The sequence below is a fragment of the Parambassis ranga genome, chromosome 15 (genome assembly GCF_900634625.1).
Source record: "Parambassis ranga chromosome 15, fParRan2.1, whole genome shotgun sequence".
In the NCBI taxonomy this organism is placed as follows: Eukaryota; Metazoa; Chordata; class Actinopteri; family Ambassidae; genus Parambassis; species Parambassis ranga.
Window position 1 is genome coordinate 14,454,018 of NC_041035.1, and position 18,097 is coordinate 14,472,114.

Sequence of the window (18,097 nt, forward strand, 5' to 3'; positions counted from 1 at the left end):
GCCCCCAGATCAACATCGGACAAGATCGTTTCCCAGGTGCAGTTTCAAAACGTTACATTAAAATACAATATATCAATGCTGCAGCTGCCAAAAAGAGATTACATTGCTGTAGTAATATTACTACTATACACTTTATACTCTCCTGATCATGCATAAGCATCAGTTAGACCCAGAGTTGTAAGACCTCTGCCTGTACCTTCAGGTTTCTACATTATGTCCCAGTTCCACATCGCTGAGCTGGCAAGAAGAGGCACTGTTAAAAAGGTCGCTGGGCCATCTCCCCGGGATGTTGCTTATCAAATAGGCCCAGCTTTTAACTTCAGAATCAACACAAGGTAAGCTGCAGTGAGTTAAAATGCATGAGCGAACGTCGACACCTAGTGGTAAAGCTGATATAACACCCTTTACCCTGTCCATGGTCCTGAACATCACAGACTAACCTTGTCTGTGTCACCTGTGTCCTTCAACCATTCTCCTTAAACTTTGAATGATGCCTCACAAAAGGAGATTTATATACAATTTGACCGTAGAATTACAGAAGACTTTTAAAACTGGGGGTTTATCCTCTCTGTTTCAGATCAGCGTACCCACTGGGTCTCCCGGAGGAGTTTGCGTTTGTGGCTGTACTGCGCATGAGTGGCAACACCATTAAAAAAAAGTGGAATATCTGGCAAATGCAGGATATGAACGGAAACGAGCAGCTGGCTGTCACACTCAATGGGGAATCCAGGTCTCTGGAGTTTACCTTCACAGGTGTGAACACCGGGAGGCAGACTGTTGTCTTCAGCCACCTGGGTGTCCTTTTCAATGACCAGTGGCACAAAGTGTTGCTGGAGATCAGCAGGCAGTCTGTGGCTCTTTACATGGACTGTGTCATGATTGGTTCTCAGAATATCCCTCCACGACAAAAAGTCAGCCTGGATGGTTTCACTTTGATAGGAAAGCTCAAGGACAACCCAGTCATGGCAATTCCGGTAGGTCTATTATCACTCTGAACAAAGCTGCTGAAAGTTCACCCACTGTCACACCCACAAAAATATCATCTAGGGGTGCAAAAATATGCCACTGATAGAAAGAACAAACTGTTACAAGCACCAGACCTATACTAGACAAGATTATTTGCCATTTTTAGTGAGACTTGAGACCTTTCATTTTATTACATCCTTTGTTTTTTAACCTCCTTAAAGCTTAAATTTCTGATTTGCGTGTCCACCCTCACCTGACGCAGGGGATTTTCTCTGTATGGGTTTCCTTTGGGACACAATGTGCAAAAACTATGAGAATTCCAGAGTGACAAATATGTGGAATTTGTGGCATGTTCTGGTGAAGAACATGAGCTGTGTAGGCTCCTGCAGAACCACACTGCATGGTTTCACTTGTGCGTGTTAGCCTTTGTTATGCACAGTTACACACAAAGGCTCCAAATTCAAGATGCTCATTAGTATTAGTGTAACCGAATTATCATGCAAATGCCTTCTGACATCATCTGTTTTTGTCTTAACTTGGTTTCATCTGTGATCACTGAACATGTGTTGCAATGATGTGCTGATTTATTACATTATTTTGTTCATTTACCAAGTTTGAACTCCAGTCGATGCTGATTCACTGCAACATAACGCGAGCACGGACAGAGGCTTGTTTTGACCTCCCAGCCAGGACATCGGTAAGAACAACAACAACATAATGACTGAAAATCTATTTTGGAATCAGGCCACAAATTAAATAAAGATAAAATAAACATATTAACTTATTTAGACACAGAAGCTTCCACATTGATCCACAGAAATCATGCAGAAAAGATCAGTATCATTAATTTTCACCACATATTGTCATCCTCTCAAATGCTTTTAAGGAAAGTGCAAAGATAAACTTGTCACACCTACAATATAGAATGAATTAAATCACTTTGAGTCATAGCAGAGGTTAAATGACCCGCTGATCCTCCCTATTGGTGGAATCTGCTGTGTGGCTCCTCCCCTTGGTGTCCCCCAGCAAACCCTCCTATCCCACAGTCATTGTATGAATATACATGAGCCCCTGATGGTTATGGGACCCCGGACGGTCTCATAGCTGAAGCGGATTCAGTTGGGTTTGTTTTGCTGGGGGCTCCTTCAACCCAACAAATCCCAGAGAAAGGACTACAACTTTTACCTTTCCTGCACACGGGGAGATCATGGCCGGGGCCCCAGGAGTTAAGGGGCCGTTTCTGGTGCTGCTTCTGCAGCTTGTCCTCATTTGCTCTTCTCAAGTAAGACTCATTATGTTTTTTCTGTCTGTATCTGTTCTCTCTTTTTTTTGTCTAGACTGATGTGACAGCGGTACAGGTGAGTGATAATGCTGATACCAACTAACAGCATCTTTTGCCTGCTGTGTTCAAATGTAAATTATTAACTTTGGAAAAAGTAACATTAAACTTTTTTTTTCCTGGGAAAATTATTTTTTAAACTTTTTGTTGGATTGCTGGAAATATATATAAAAGGAGAAATATACTATGTTTATAAGCTACAAGTGATATCAGTGGTCCAGAAATAGCCCTTTATTCACTATGAAATATAGACATGCACCTGTTCGTCATATTGTCTGTGTAACAATATACTAAGAAATTAAGTGTAAGTAATTTCTTATTCTTATATTAATCTTTTTATGGTTTTACACAGAGGACTGAAGGAACCCCTGGCCCCCCTGGACCTGCAGGTGTCCCAGGAATTGATGGTGTTGCTGTAAGTCCTCTGTTCTGTTATATTGTCCACATGAGACAAAAATATCACTACTTGAGTCTCATTAAAATCTCCTTTGTTTCAGGGGGAAAGGGGAGAAGATGGCGAGGATGGCCCTTCTGTAACTAATACATTTCATTAAAACCTTGTTTGTATGGTGCATTATTTTTCATTGCAGAGCTTTAATAGTATGTGTGTGTGTGTGGGACCTTTGTTTGCAGGGACCCGATGGAGATGCAGGTAAACCAGGCTCCTCAGGACTACCTGGAATTCCTGGGAATGATGTGAGTGTTTAATATTTTATATTACATGACTAGTGTTCACTGCATTGTTCGCTGTGATGAGGCCAACAGGCTATCCTGAGACATGCAAAGGGGGTGGGGCAGTAAAAAATGAGGTCCTCCCACTATATAGGCCAATCTTGTTTTGTAGAGTGATCAGTGAAATCTCAGATTAAGCATACGATTGAGGAAATGTGTACAAAAATGTGAGGAATTCAGTTGGCAGGATGGAAAACAACAAAAAACAGGTTTCCTTTGTATCATGTGAAATGTAATTAACCTTAGCTTCTTCCAGAGTTTATAGGAGGGTTAGAAAAATATCCAAACATAATATTGATGTTATTGCCAGGCTGAATTTTTCCAACAAAAATTTAAACCATAACAGGTTTTTTCTTTGTAATTCAACATAAACATATTCTTTTGCACTGTGACCCATTGCCTACCAGGATCCTGAATACAATGGGAGCCTTGTTGGCTGGTCACTGTTGGTATCTCCTGTTGAGAATCCTCAAATCAGTGTGGAATGATTTCTTTCAGTGCACTTGTTTGAAATAAGCCAGAGGAATGTTTCCCTCTGCTTGTGAGAGCATTTTGCCCTCTACCCTGACTTTTTCTGTGTGCCTGTTAAGTTGAACACCACCCTGTGGACGTCATGGCATGCTCTTATGCTGACCTTTAATTTCAGTGTGATAGATGAGCACCAAGTGCAGCATACACTGAAACATGATTTAGTCAAATTTATCAATTTGTGGATACATGGGATTCCTCCACACATGTATCATTATATTATGATGATGTATTTTAAAACATTGGCAGGAAGGGGGAAAGACATTGCATCCTTGAGTATACATGATTTGTTAATCTAATTCTTCTCTGCAGGGTTTGACCGGCCCCGTCGGAGATCCTGGGCCTGACGGTCCCCCCGGACAGAAAGTGAGTGACTAATGAGCCTTTGCTTTCTTGCTTCAGAGACTGTCAGCAAAATGTTGCCAAGCTGCTGTCCAGTTTTTGGCATGGCAGCAAGAGCTGCAGTGCATAAACCAATTTTTCATGACAAATGAGACTTAATCCTACAAGTCTTCTGTGTAATCTCCGTGGGGCATGAAGCCCCAACATCACTCCTCATTAAGCTAAACATTGCTGGGTCAAGTGTGCCCAGCTCAGTCATGTGATGAGCCGGAGGAATGTTAATTCGGACTGTCTGCAGAGTCACAGCTCAATTTTACCTGAACACAGTATTTCAGTCTGTGTCCCAGTGCCTGTTTATGTAATGGATATGGTCGTCTTTTTTTGGTAGGGAGAACCTGGAAAATCTGGACCTCGTGGAGCAGCTGTGAGTAGCATTTTCTCTCTAAACATGAGTGCAAGAATCAGTGTGGAAATCACATAATCTAGAAGCTGTTTACATTTACTGTAGTGTTCACTAAATTCTATGATTTACACTCTATGTTTCTTTAGGGTGTTGGGCCAGATGGACCCCCTGTAAGTGATTTGTTTATGTTCCACAATCAATACCAGAATAGTGTTTAATTCTTTTTGTTTTAATAATACTAAATAAAATAAAAATGTGACTTTGCACAGGGACCACCGGGCCCTGGAGGACTTCTGGGTGAAGTTGGAAAAGGTGGACCGCCTGTAAGTAGTTGTATTTAAAAATGTAGCATCAAATACTACAAACATGAGCACTGCAGAGGTGGTGAGCAGCCACTGGCCACTGGCCACAGAACACACATGTGTTCATGTGCTGGAGGGGATAAAAAGGTCAAGTTAGTCTGAGCTGAAACAACTAGACTTTTAGGTCATACTGAAACCACATTGGTTGGATGATAATTTGGCATCACTGAAGCCTGTTTACATTAAGACTCCTCCACCATTATGAAGGCATCATAAGATAAAAGGTGTGACAAAAGGACCCTAAACATTTAAATTTTTACGTTTTCTAAGGAAATTGTGAAATTATGTAAGGCTGTGGCAACATAAAAACCTCTGACCAAGCTGCCGTATGCTCAAATTAATTTAGCATTTGCACATATGGATGTGTTCACAGTGAAAGCTTGTAATATAAGGTGTGTGTTGTGTTGGTTTTGACACCTTATGTCTTTTCCCACAGGGGGCCATGGGTGTGAGAGGGCCTCAGGGACCACGTGGACCAACAGGGCCCAGAGTAAGTGAGGACGCTTCATCTGGCATGTGAAAAGATCTGCTAATGTTTGTGTCATTTAATGTTTGTAACCTTGGATTTTACAGGGAGAGTAGCATGATATAAGCATGAAATTAATTTGAGCTTATTAGAGATGCAACCGCAGCACATATTACTCTTCTTTTTTTAGTCTCTTCCAACACATCATGATGCTGATAACTTCCAGGCATGAAAATGTTTTAACTTTACTTTAATTTCAGGGTGCAGCTGGAATGCAGGGCAGTGCCGACCTGGTAAAAAAAATACTTCTCTTATTTTATGAAAGAGCATCAAATGTCAGCAACACATTCTAATTTTTTGGATTTTGTTGTTTAGTGTCCAAACTCCTGTCCACCTGGGACATCAGGACATCCCGGCCTTCCTGGAATGAAGGTGAATAGAAGGCAGTAATCTTTGTCTAAGCTCACAAAGTCCCAAAAGATATTTTGTTTAATTGGAGCTCAATTTATTCTCTGCCTTCTCCAGGGCCACAAAGGTGTAAAAGGTGAAGCAGGAGAACCAGGAAAACAAGGACACAAGGTAAACCTTCTATTCATTGAAACATTTGCGGTGTTAAACTGCTAAAATTGCATAAATAACTACTGCAAGACACCAATATCACACCACAGCATTCTACATTACAAAGAAATATGCACGACTTTCACATGAAAAAAGGAATTCCCAAAACTTTGAATTTGATTATTAGTGCTGCTCTATTTCCAGCGATACAAGCCTGAGTGTAATTCCTCCGACTCCTTGTGATGCACGCTGGATGATTTATTTGAAATGATGTTCAAGCACAACTCCCCCTCTCCCTGTAATGTGTCCATGCACTATATAAATGGAAATGAGTCTGGGCCTATCTCCCTTTATCACCCCATGCCGGGAGATGATTTACTGTCAGTCTGCACTCTGTCCCTGAGAATGATTTTCTCCTTCACTGAAAGCTTCATTTGAGGGGCCTTTTGCCCGCCTTCCATTCACAAACAGAAGGATATTCACAGTTAACAATAGAATAACCATATGTTGTGATGGGGCTTATTATTTCATGATACTAAAGAAGAATGTCTTTGTCCCTTTTTTGTAGTAGATTTTGCATTTTCATATGATTGCAGAAATTATAAATGTAGCTGTAATTCAGCTTTGTTTGGCAATAATCTGTTTTTCACTTAAAAATCTAACCCTAACGATTGTTTTGGTTTGGTTTTTTAATGATTGAAAAGCCAGCCTGACTTTCTTCTCTCTTTGAAGAGTAAAAAACACTGTTCCAACAGAACAATGAGAATATTTCATCAGACCTCCAACCCTCTCTTCTTCTGTGGTGTAAACAACTGTTGACCTGTTTCTCTGCACTGTATTGTGATACTTGAGTATCAAGTATCACAATAATTTCTAACATTTAAAAGGATACACTGCCTAAGTTATTACTAAATGTGCATACCCTCATAGACTTTGAACACCTATCTACTGTAGTGGATGTGCTTCCTCAGGTATTGTGTCATTTAGAAAGCTGGAAAACAGTTAGTTGGATTAAAATGCTTGTCTACTTTTTTCTCCATTTGCAATCTATTAAAAAATGGATAGATAATATTTTTTAGAAGGCCCAGCCTCGTTTTCTAACAAACACACAGAGGATAAAAGCAGCACTTCTGGGATGCCATGGCTTCATGTGCTGGGAGGTGGCTTTACTCTTGGGATTTTGGCTAATTAACTTCATGCTGATGCATGATGCCGCTTTTTTTCTCTCTCTCTCTCAGGGTGAGGAGGGAGACCAGGGAGCCACAGGGGAGGTTGGATCACAAGGACCAACGGTTAGATTCTGTATTTATTACATTACAGCCTAAGTTTGCTTTACAGTTTACTTTATCTGGTCAATAATGCACCTGTTGGATCTTTTTACATCTGATTACATCAGGGATCTCAGGGAATTCGGGGAGCCACAGGAATGATGGGCAGCAAGGGGGAGATGGTTAGTGCTGCCTCCCACATTTTCAGTATATATATCAGACCCTTCTTCCTGCTGTGTATTGTTTGAACAGATTAGACTAAAACTTTGTTTTCTGTTAGGGGGCACGAGGACCTGATGGGGATCCTGGTCCCCAGGGTGTTGCTGGGGCAACAGTAAGTGTGTCCCCTCACTACAAATGTGCTTTTTGTGTACACATAACATGAGCTGTATATTATTTATTGTAATATTTCAGGGGGACCAAGGCCAGAGAGGTGTGATGGGTGAGCCTGGACCTGCAGGTGAAAAGGTTGGTCAACACACAGACTCATTATTATGATAATTACAACAATAGATGGTTGATGTTGTGAATGGACTTTTGTTGTTTTGTTGTTTAGGGTGTTCAAGGGTCAAGAGGAATCACAGGCCTTCCAGGTCCCAAAGGAGAGGCTGTGAGTGTCTGATCAATAATAACAAATAATCCCAGGTTTGTCAGATACACAGTCTGCAAACAACACATTGCACTCCCTCCTTTTTATCTCCAGGGCTTACCAGGCGTGGATGGTCGTGAGGGTATCCCTGGAATGCCAGGAGGAAAAGTAAAGCATTACTTTCATTTCTTTATTTCTAATTTAAAAAAAAAGAAGCAGGCTTGTCTGTTTTGCTGATGGAAGCAGAAGTGTCTTCATGTTTTCTTCTTCCCTGTAGGGAACCATTGGGAAACCAGGGGTTCCTGGAGAGGTTGGACTGCAGGGGCTTCCTGTGAGTATGACCTTTGACCTGCAACTGTCAAACTGACTCTGATTGGAGTTCACCTGAGTAAACCCTTCATCTCCACATCTGTGGTGCAGTAACAAGCAGCTCAGAGGAATGTTGTTGTGTTGTGTATTTTATAAAGCTGACCTACATTGTGTGGATTGTATTTCTAGCAAACATCCCACAAAACTCTGTATTTAATAACATTATGAAGTACAAATGCTTTTTCCTCAGGCAGAATGTTTTAATCCTCTCATGTGTGATCTGTCTAATGACAGGCTCTAATGAGAATCAGCAGGTTAACGTGACTGGTTATGAAAGACTTTGCAGCTGCAGTAGAAGTCATTGTCTGCTCTGAGGCTGCTTTTATTGCCTTAAGCTTATCTGGGACAAAAGCTGGAACAGTTATATTTGTATCTACTAAACCTGCCTTTATCCTCCAGTGCTTCTCATTTTATTTTAGGGAATGACAGAAAAAATGTTCTATTTTTGTTTTTGTTGTGTCTCTTAATATGTTTTCTCTGTTTTTTAGGGCTTGCCTGGTGTACCTGGACCAAAAGGCTTGGGCGGGCTTAAGGTTGTTTGCTTGATCAGCTGTTAAATGTTTTATTTTTCTCAAATGTCTCCAAATTGAAAGCCATTTTGTTTCTGTTCAGGGTGATGCTGGCCAGCCAGGTCTCCCTGGAACAATGGGATCTGCAGGCAAATCTGTAAGTATGAGCAGAATAGACATATGTATATTTGTCACCTGTTATTGTGTGTGCATAATTGTATCATTATTACTGTCACACCACAGGGTGAGCGTGGAGAACAGGGAGAGGTCGGACCTGTTGGACCCATTGGTGAGCCTGTGAGTATTTTTGTTTTTTTTAAATCCTGGGTTTAAGTTTTGTTTGTATGTAATCATTGTATAAACTGTCATTTTTTCCTATTTTCTACAGGGTGATATAGGAGAGCAAGGCCCTGTGGGTCCATCTGGAAAGCCAGGGGCCCGGGTAAGTCATCAACACATGAGCTGTAGAATGTGTGGTTAAATTTAATTTATTGAGTTTTTTGATCACACGTCCTAAAAGCCTGAAAATCCAGTGATCATTGGTGGCAATTAATAGAAAACCTACCAAAGAATACATCTACAAGAAGAAGTACTAAACAGTAATTAGCCTTTTTTGACTCAAATAAACTAATATGAGTGCAGCCAGAAAGTCTCTAGTCCTGGCTGTTGTTTCACTGGAATGTCTCAGAGAATAGGCTGAGACTGGATCTCACATGAGTTCTATTTTCACAGTAAGGAGAGACTAAGCAGCAGGCTGAAAGGGCTCTCTGTTCTCCTGGCATTCCTCAGATAGTCGCTTACGATCAAAGGGAGAATGGCACACAAAAACATGCCTGAGAGAATAACTGGTGATGCTAAGCTTTTAAAAAGCTAATTAGGAGCACAGCATGTTAGCTTTTAAACTGTAGCTATTTACTATGACTTGTAGCAATTTCTGCACTATTATTTAGCGCTTTATTAAATTGCTTTAAAATAAACATCTCTTAAAGGTTAATCCTGTTTATGTGTCTCTTCTCATGTTTGTTTATTGCAGGGACCTAAAGGTGACCCTGGTCTTCCTGGTCTCCCTGGTCCTTCTGGCCTTCCTGGAGTGAAAGGAGATAGGGTAAGAAAACAACACATTCAGAGGGACATTTTTTAGGACTGTTGTTTTAAACTATGAGAATAAGATGCTTAATGAAAAACAGCTCATTAGCTCCCTCTAGTGTGGACAAATCACATATTTTATTATTTATTATTTTATTTTTAAGTCGGCATTTAATGATAATTTTTTTTGTTAATTACAGGGCGAACGTGGTGAAGCTGGACCCAAAGGAGATCAGGTATGAAATCCTGACAGCTCATAATAATAATAATGATACAGCAAAATCCTACATTTGAATAAGAAGCAGATGCATAAAGTATTTACAAACTGTTTTTTCATAGGGTGAACAAGGTGATGAAGGAGATGCTGGAGACAAAGGAGATGTTGTAAGTTACATTAACTGTAAAAAATGAATTTGACCTGTTCAAGTGTACCAGAGTACCATTACTAGAGTTACTCTGTATTTATAGGGTGAACCTGGAGAATCTGGTGCTAAAGGAGAGGTGAGTTCAAACACATATACTTCACCTTATGTCATCTTGCTGTTCCTTTCAAACTATAGAAACTGTGCTGCACTTTTATAATAATTATATTCTTGTTTTATGTCTAGACTGGAAACCCTGGCGAGCCTGGCAAGAGAGGTCCTGAGGGAACTCGAGGTCAGCCTGGCATTGAGGGGCCTCCCGGCACACCTGGACCTCGGGGCATGCAGGGGAACAGGGGTCTACCTGGAGTCAGAGGGTCCCAGGGTCCTGCGGTAAAGCCAAGAGAGAACACTTTGAGAGAAGTTTATGAGGACAAAATGGGAAAGATTTAAGAGTCACCTTGTCCAAAGGAAATCGATCACAGTTCAATACTTACTACTACTACTACATACGTACAATCACATTTGAAATGGTGATTTTTCATTGATTAATGAGATTTTTGAATTAAATTCATTTGTGCCTTTTAATGCTTTATCATTATAACTTTAGGAAAAAATGACTGCTCTTTTAAAATTCAAAGTTATTTTGCACCCACTTCATGAACTGAATCCTCACTTGCCCCTAGCCTGCTGGCACTCTGGCCTCCCTGCAGGGGAAGCAAGCAAAAGGATCAGTAAAACACATCCTGTACTGCTGTAAGGGGAAATGGTTGTATCTACAAAATTTCAAGTAGGCTTTAAAACCAATGTATCCACTGTCTCTAGATATAAAGTACTTTAAACTAGCTGCACCTCCTGCAGCCATAACAGTAACACACTATTAATAATACAATGATGTCATTTTTGGTAATATATTATGATTTTTTTTAACTTCCACCTCTGACATCTTTAAAAATGGAGGAGTGCTGTTTTCATCTAACATGACAGTGGACTCTTTACATAAATGTTTTGGACATTTTCTTAAAATTTATTAAGTATTTTTCTTCCTTCCAGGGCAAAGAGCCAAGTGATCAGCACATCAAACAAGTCTGCATGCGAGTCATGCAAGGTAAGAAAATGATCGGCCTTTGACCCCATTTATCATTCCTCTGTGCCTCATTTCATGACTTTAATATTTCCCACAATGCCTCATTACACAACCACACATAGAGCCGCCCCACCATAGTCTCATTGATCTGGGTGGATGCTGAATACTGTGAAGTTCAAACAGGGAAGGTCTCATAACCAAAACATGAAATAAGCTTCAGCCTTTGTTTATTTGATGGATGAAAGATTCCTCCTCGGAGCTTTAGAAATGTTTCACTGAAGTCACAACCTCTGTTCTCTTCATTCTTTTGCTCTTACGTCTTCACAACTCATCTCCTAGACTCATGACTTTTTTATACCCCATGTGCTGAAAAATTAATTTCACCTCCAGCAGACCTGCGCTCCTTTGCTCCAAGCAAAGAGTCTGCCTGGAAAGGAAGTCTTAAAAAAAAAGGAACAGTCAAACAGCCACTGCATGATTTTTCATCAGGAACCAGAAAACTGGAATCTATAAGTGCAAATACCATGCAGCGGGGAGCCACAGGAGATTAATATTAGATTCTTTGCACCATGAACATAAATGTATTGTTGCTGATTGCTTGAACTAAAGATTATCATCTCTTATCTGCGTAATGTACTGAGCTTCTATAGAAACATGTTGGAAAACAGGAAAGGCTTGAGGGAAATTGTGACCACTGTTTCACCTCACTACTCAAGAGCTTCAGTACAAGAGCTGTTGGCTCACTTCCCTCTACACGAAATGCTCTGGGCTTTCAGAAATAAACCTTCATATGCCATAGCATAATTTATTAAAAGTGTTACGTCTTAAAAACCCCTTTGACAACCATCAACCGCAGCTGTTCAGACATGTTACATGCCAAACTGTGCCAGATTCCTATGTAATAATCCTCATTCTGTCAACAGAACAGCTGGCTCAGTTAGCTGCTAGTTTAAGGAGGCCAGAGTCTGGCATACGTGGTTTACCTGGGAAACCTGGACCTCCAGGGCCTCAAGGGACTCCGGGGGACAATGGCTTCCCTGGGCAGGCTGGAGCAAGAGGCCTTCCGGGACTAAAAGGGCCACCAGGACAGATAGGAACGAAAGGACCCAAGGGTAATAAATATACTGCCAGTCTCTGCAGTGACGATGGAGGTGACAGAATTCAACATGGCTTCATTATATAATCATGTTCCAGGTGAAATGGGAGACAGAGGGTCCAGAGGGCCCACAGTGAGAGGACCTAAAGGTCAACCAGGACCTCCTGGACTTCCTGGTGAGTACACTGTGTGCATCTGCTTGTCTAACTTTAAGGGCAGCTGCACATTTGTAAAGCCTGAATAAAACAGTATTCACTTTTTCACTCTATACTTTAAATCCAGCAACTAATTACAGCTTCATTCTGTGATCACAGGGGAGCCGGGTAAACCTGGCTACGGACAGGAGGGTCGGGACGGGCAAAGGGGACCTCCTGGTGTTCCTGGACAGGCTGGTGTGCCTGGGCCACCTGGTGCAGCTGGTCCTAATGGTTACTGTGACCCTTCAGCCTGCAACCTCCAGGCAGGGGCTGCCCACCAATCTCTGGATGTGAAGGGACCTGCAGGGAACTAAAAGACACTCTGGCAGAGACAGAAAGACTGTTGGATTATCTCCCCTGAGCACACAACATTTTTCACACATTCTTCCCAGGGGCTGTGGCTGGCATGGTGCCTTTGATACATTAACCTCTAGTCTTGTGAGGGTTGTTTTTTATGCCAACCACATCTCCATCATAAGGAGGCAGCCACTTTGAGTCATAAAAAACACACAAAGCATTGTTTTTATGCTACTCCAGCTTGTTCCAGTGTGTTTATTTTTCTGAAAGATGTGTTGATACTTTAAGGATTGTGTTCACATTTCTGAAATGATATGAAGTGACCGGAAACGTTTATCCCACTCTCCTTGTCTGCCAGTGTTTTGGTTCATAAAAAGCCTTTTCTACTTCTCAGCCAAAGCAAATCAGGATCAGGATTTTGGTTTTAGTTAAAAGTGCCTGTTTAAATTATCATGTCTTCTTTGTGATAATGTACCAAAGATATATCTGCTCAAACCAGTCTAGTTTTGTTTTTTTTTTTAAAATATATTTTGTACATGTCTGACTGCTTTGCAGTTCTAAATAAAAATGAGAGAGGATGGAAATGTCATCAAGTCACACTGACTTCAGTGTATGTTTGTAAATCTGTAAAAAAAAAACAATGTTTGAAATGTGGTTAATTATATTTCCTACAAAACCATCTGATGTGAGACTTTGCCTCATTGTACAGCTGTGCATGGATGGAGATTAAAGGATGAGGGTTCACCCTCATTAATATAAAAACAAATATATAAACCAACACATGCAGTGTTAATTTATTTTGTATATTGATGACAGAGTTTGTGATAAGTATCAGTAATGTTATTAAATTACCACCTAATCTTGTTTTGCACATTTAAGATGTACAACATCCTAATTTGATAAAAAGCTCCAGATCACTTTAGCATTTAAATTAAATGAGAAAAAAATAAATAAAAGAACGTGTTGTTATTAAATTAGACTTTAGCACAGTACTTTCATGCCTTTTTTTCCTTTAGCAATGAACATCAACCATTATGGAGGCTGTGTTAGTGCAGAAAATACAACACAACACCAGAAATAAAGCAGTGGGTAACATTTATTGCACACGTGTAAGGCAGATGTCATTAATCAGTGTAAATAAAAGATGCTGCAATAAAAAGTGTAAAATATAACCTCTGATACCCGGTAACCACCCACCCACCCACCCACACACCGGATCACCCACTACAACAGCAACATAACTGCCCCTGTTCTTTACCAACGCTACTGTGGATACTACTGCCAGCATCCAGAACTGCATCACACTGTATGTGTATGAGGTTTTCAGTTGCTTTGTCAGTAAAAGGCAACAGTTGCTTTGTTGTTGTTGTTCCTTTAGGTGATCATGTAGACATGTGGCAAACTAAGAGTGAGGTAGATATTCGACAAAACAAAGACTTTCGACATTAAAGTCTCTCAGCACGACAAGAGCTTATAAAGGAGCGTTTTCAGTGAGAGCAGCAGGCAGACATTTTTAATCCATGAGCCCACGCTGAGAGGCTGATCCATATTCCCCCCTCATTACAAGCTTACTTACAACATTTGATTAAATGTGGCAAAAAGTTCATCTTGTATTACAGTTACAAATGTGAATGCTTGAAAGCGACACTGTTGTTTTAGGTACATTCATTTGATGAGGTGGCTGACACTTTTCACTAGATGGAGAAACGTGGAATAAAATGGCTCCAAATTTGTAGTGAAGTGAGCTGTGACATCAGCAGCCATTTTGTGTCAGGCACAAAGTGATGAACATTAATATCAATTCAAGCTGAATTCATTATGCAGGGAGGGAGATGCTCTCATCAATAGACAACAAACAAACAAACAAACAAAAAAGTTGTGATCACTTTAGTTTGTTCATGCTCGTCTCATTTTGAATCTCGTCAAGGTCAGCGTTATTGTCTCAGACGGGAACCCATTAAACCAAATATGAAAATGAGAGCACTGAAAGGACAGAAGCCAAGATGAGGAGGAGAAGGAGGTGGAGGAGGAGGAGGGCATTTTTATGTGGCTTGTAAACTTGAAGGAAAGATTGTTTACCATTCATATTACAAGCACAAGAAAATAAATACATGTCCAGCAGGGGGCTCTTTCAACTCACAAATGAAAGTCAGCCGCACACATCTGATTCCATATACCACCTAAAATTAGACCTTCTCACACAGATAAAAAAAAAATAAAATCAGCTACAGATAAAACTCCAAGCCACCATGCTGTGAAAAAAAAGAGTTCTTCAGCTTCTGAGTGGGATGTGAGTTATAAATTACATGTGTAAGAAGCATGATGACTGCAAAGTACAAAGACCAGAAGAAAAAGTGTCAAACACATCTTAAAGGAAGAAATACAGATAGAAGTGAGTTCTTAATGTCTCAAAAAAAATGTTCAGATACACCCACAGAACTGTTCAAACATTAATCACAGCAGGACTCTTAAAAGTCAAATTAAAGCCTTTGAGTCAAAGTCTCATTAAACAGAGCTCAAAATGAAAAGTGTGAGGGAAGTAATTCACACTACAGGCCAATTTGATTTTCTTAAAAAGTTTATTGTTTAATTAGAAAGTTTTGGTTCATTTTGTCAAAACTTTCTATCAAATCTGCAGCATGCTTTTGGAAATTAACCAGACTTTCATGCCTGTTTAGGTGAAATTGACTCAAAAACCTTCATGTGAGAACATTAAAAATGATGCAATAAATAAATTAAACTCCAGTCTTAAGATACACCCCCCAAAAAAACCCAGCAACATACAGTAACACACAGTGTTGGTCAGTGAAGTGAAAAAAAAAACCAGGATGTAGAAACGGTTCTAACAACAATAACGTTCAAGTCTATTTATGATGTTTCAACCAGATAAAAACAGTGTAGTGTAGTAATCCGATTTCCCTTGTGTTGCTGAAAATCAAAAATATACATATAAACCAGAGGAATCATCATACTGTACACAAAACCATGTAAACAATCATCTCAGACACACAGCAGTTTTCATTTGCAGCGATGTATGATTGATGATGTAACTGAGAACCCTAATGTGTCATTAGTGACAACTTGCTTATATAATTATATTGTCAGGTCCCTTAACAAGCCCCATTAGACAGAAAAAACTCACACAAACACACATATTTACAGATAAAATGAGGAGTCACACTCACTGAACAGAAACATCATTAACGTACATTCTTTTTATCTGGAAAAAAAATCTGCCCTTGATGCATGAGAGGTGACTGATAAGTTTGTGACCTAAGTTAGACGGAGTCAATCTTAAACTTTGCATATGTATCATTGTTTTTTTTTTTTATAACATGAATGAGTGATAGTCCATCTTCCTGTATGGAAACTGTCCCCACTGTGGACATTCTGTGGATTTTGTTCCATTGATGTTTTGGTTGCTCTTCTGTCACCATCATTCGTCTCCTTCTATGTGACGCCAGCAACTTATCAAACCACCCCTGATATGTGTCTTACATGTAGCTCCAGATAAACAGTATCAGTAAGTTGTCTTGTGTAATAAAAGCTTTGGCAAACTTCACTGATGATGAGCGCTCAGTACCAACATGTGAAAACCTTTGTCACACCGCAGGTTCTGAGAAGTGACCATCACACACAATGCAAATGTGTCACGAGGGACGATAACAAGAAAACAAAAATATATTTTAGGATAATTTACAAATCTACTTCCTAATTCATGCTACATTTAGTACACTTTTAGCACTTATTAGTACCATTATTGAAATACATTCGTTATCAGACACATCTGCTGCACTTTGGTTGCATAAAGAGTTTTGAAAATCTGTTATTTTGTCACATCTACATTAAAATTCACTCAGCTAATCTCTCTCTCTCTCTCTCTCTCTCTCTCTCTCTCACACACACACACACACACACACACACACAGAAACATGAGATGTACCTTCTGCCAGCTCAGTGATAAGAACAGAAGACTGCATAGACATGCCCATTAAAGAGGCAAACAAATAATTAAGATTGTGTTTTCAAACAGGATCAAGCTTGACAAAAACAAAGTCATTTCATGGTCTTGAAAGACATCTTGAGAGTTAACAAGGAATGCATTATGTCACAGTAGGGGACATGAAAATACAAAATAACTTAAAAGTACAGCAAAAAGTTCTTAGTCACATTCAAAACAAACCCAACAGCAATCCCAGAAAAAAGAACAAAATAATAAAAACCTCAAGGGGCTGGCATCCAAATATCATTGTAAAGTGAACAAAAGAGGTCTGTGAGTCTGTCTGATAAACCAGAGCCAAGGAAGCGGTGAGATGCAGTGGCGCCATCCTAACGCACGGAGCTTCTTCTTCTTTCAACCAGGCCGAACCGCTCAATCAGGGCTTTATAAGGCAGGGAGAAGACAGTCACTGGGGTCACATGTCCCAGGAGGTCCGCGGGGCCCGGGGGAGCCAGGAGGGCCCTGAGAACTGAACCCAGGAGGGCCTTGACAGAGGATTAGATAAGCTATTATTAATTGCCACGCCAGGCTGCACTTCATCAGAGGAGCTTCAAATTGGTGATAAAACTGTGACTTGGCAGAGCACACAGGGCTCCATCCTTCCATCCATACATCCATACTCCCATCCAGCCAGCAGTTGCTTTGTGGTCTCATTTTCCACAACAAATACAACACCCAGTGATAACACCCTCCTTCACATCTTAATAAGCCTCAAGAAAAACTCAGCTGCACAGCCACAGGGGTGTCCATCACATCGGTCAGACCAGTCACAGCTGGAGGGAGCTCTGCCTGCTCTACAGTGTGTACCGAGCAAAGTGTCAGTGTCCTTTACATGTGAAAACACAACCTGCCCCTTCCATCACCGCTGCATCCATCTACTCATTACCTGCTCTCACACAAATTGTTCACAGTGCTTTATATATCAGCGGTGCGTAACCATCACAATTGATTGTTTTGTTTGCAATTTGTTGGGCCTGTGTGCTCATGCAGCAAGTTTAAATGGCTGCTCCTAGCTTAAAGCTGCTAATTGGCTACAGGAGAGACCTAATGCACTGGCAGGCATGATTTAGCAACAGCACATTCAAGTCTAATTACCATCATAGTACATCAGGGTAGGACAAAGGCAGCTAATGGACATTGTGGTCCCTTTTCACATAATATTCCTTCCTCATGACAATCACTGATGTTGGATTTGTACTGCTTAATTTTAAAGAGTCATAAATCCTGGTGTCCATGTGTCCAAGGGGAACATTGGACCAGCTATCCTTTATTATGATGGCCACATGGTGGAAATTTTGGTTGGCAAAAATAATCTTCAGCTGCACAGGGACTTGTAAATCTAAGCACGAAGGGGGAACAAGAGTTGGGAGCTTACACACTCACAGCAAGTTTTTCAAGTATATTCCAACTCTTTCTGAGTTTCAGTCGAACCTCCCACCAGTCGTACTGCGGGTGCTTCCTACCGGCATACACTTCTAGTTCTGATGTCTTTTAACAGATCTGATCTATCCCCTCTAGAGGAGCTGCAGCTAAGGTCCCTA

At 40.5% G+C, this 18,097-nt stretch overlaps 2 protein-coding genes across 3 annotated transcripts in view; one reads left to right on the forward strand and one right to left on the reverse strand.

Annotated features, from left to right (window-relative positions):
• Positions 1–795: 795 nt before the first annotated feature.
• On the forward strand, positions 796–12,936 carry col9a1b (collagen, type IX, alpha 1b). The gene is made up of 34 exons (XM_028423443.1): positions 796–974; positions 1,580–1,663; positions 2,304–2,324; positions 2,658–2,720; positions 2,803–2,838; positions 2,939–3,001; positions 3,878–3,931; positions 4,296–4,331; positions 4,457–4,480; positions 4,580–4,633; positions 5,109–5,162; positions 5,399–5,431; positions 5,514–5,570; positions 5,664–5,717; positions 6,935–6,988; positions 7,093–7,146; positions 7,245–7,298; positions 7,379–7,432; positions 7,521–7,574; positions 7,668–7,721; positions 7,831–7,884; positions 8,411–8,455; positions 8,535–8,588; positions 8,675–8,728; positions 8,820–8,873; positions 9,465–9,536; positions 9,718–9,753; positions 9,857–9,901; positions 9,986–10,018; positions 10,126–10,272; positions 10,933–10,987; positions 11,890–12,078; positions 12,161–12,238; positions 12,377–12,936. Exons 1-34 carry the CDS (start codon positions 864–866, stop codon positions 12,571–12,573), a joined length of 2,181 nt encoding a protein of 726 aa, XP_028279244.1. The 5' UTR covers positions 796–863; the 3' UTR covers positions 12,574–12,936.
• A 772-nt stretch (positions 12,937–13,708) lies between these two features.
• LOC114447156 (collagen alpha-1(XIX) chain) overlaps positions 13,709–18,097 on the reverse strand; it is an 86,631-nt gene continuing 82,242 nt past the window's right edge. For both annotated transcript variants that reach the window (XM_028423268.1, XM_028423267.1), the window contains one exon: positions 13,709–17,041. In XM_028423268.1, the coding sequence (XP_028279069.1) occupies positions 16,941–17,041 (101 nt within the window). In that variant the 3' untranslated portion in view covers positions 13,709–16,940. The remainder of the gene's footprint in view (positions 17,042–18,097) is intronic.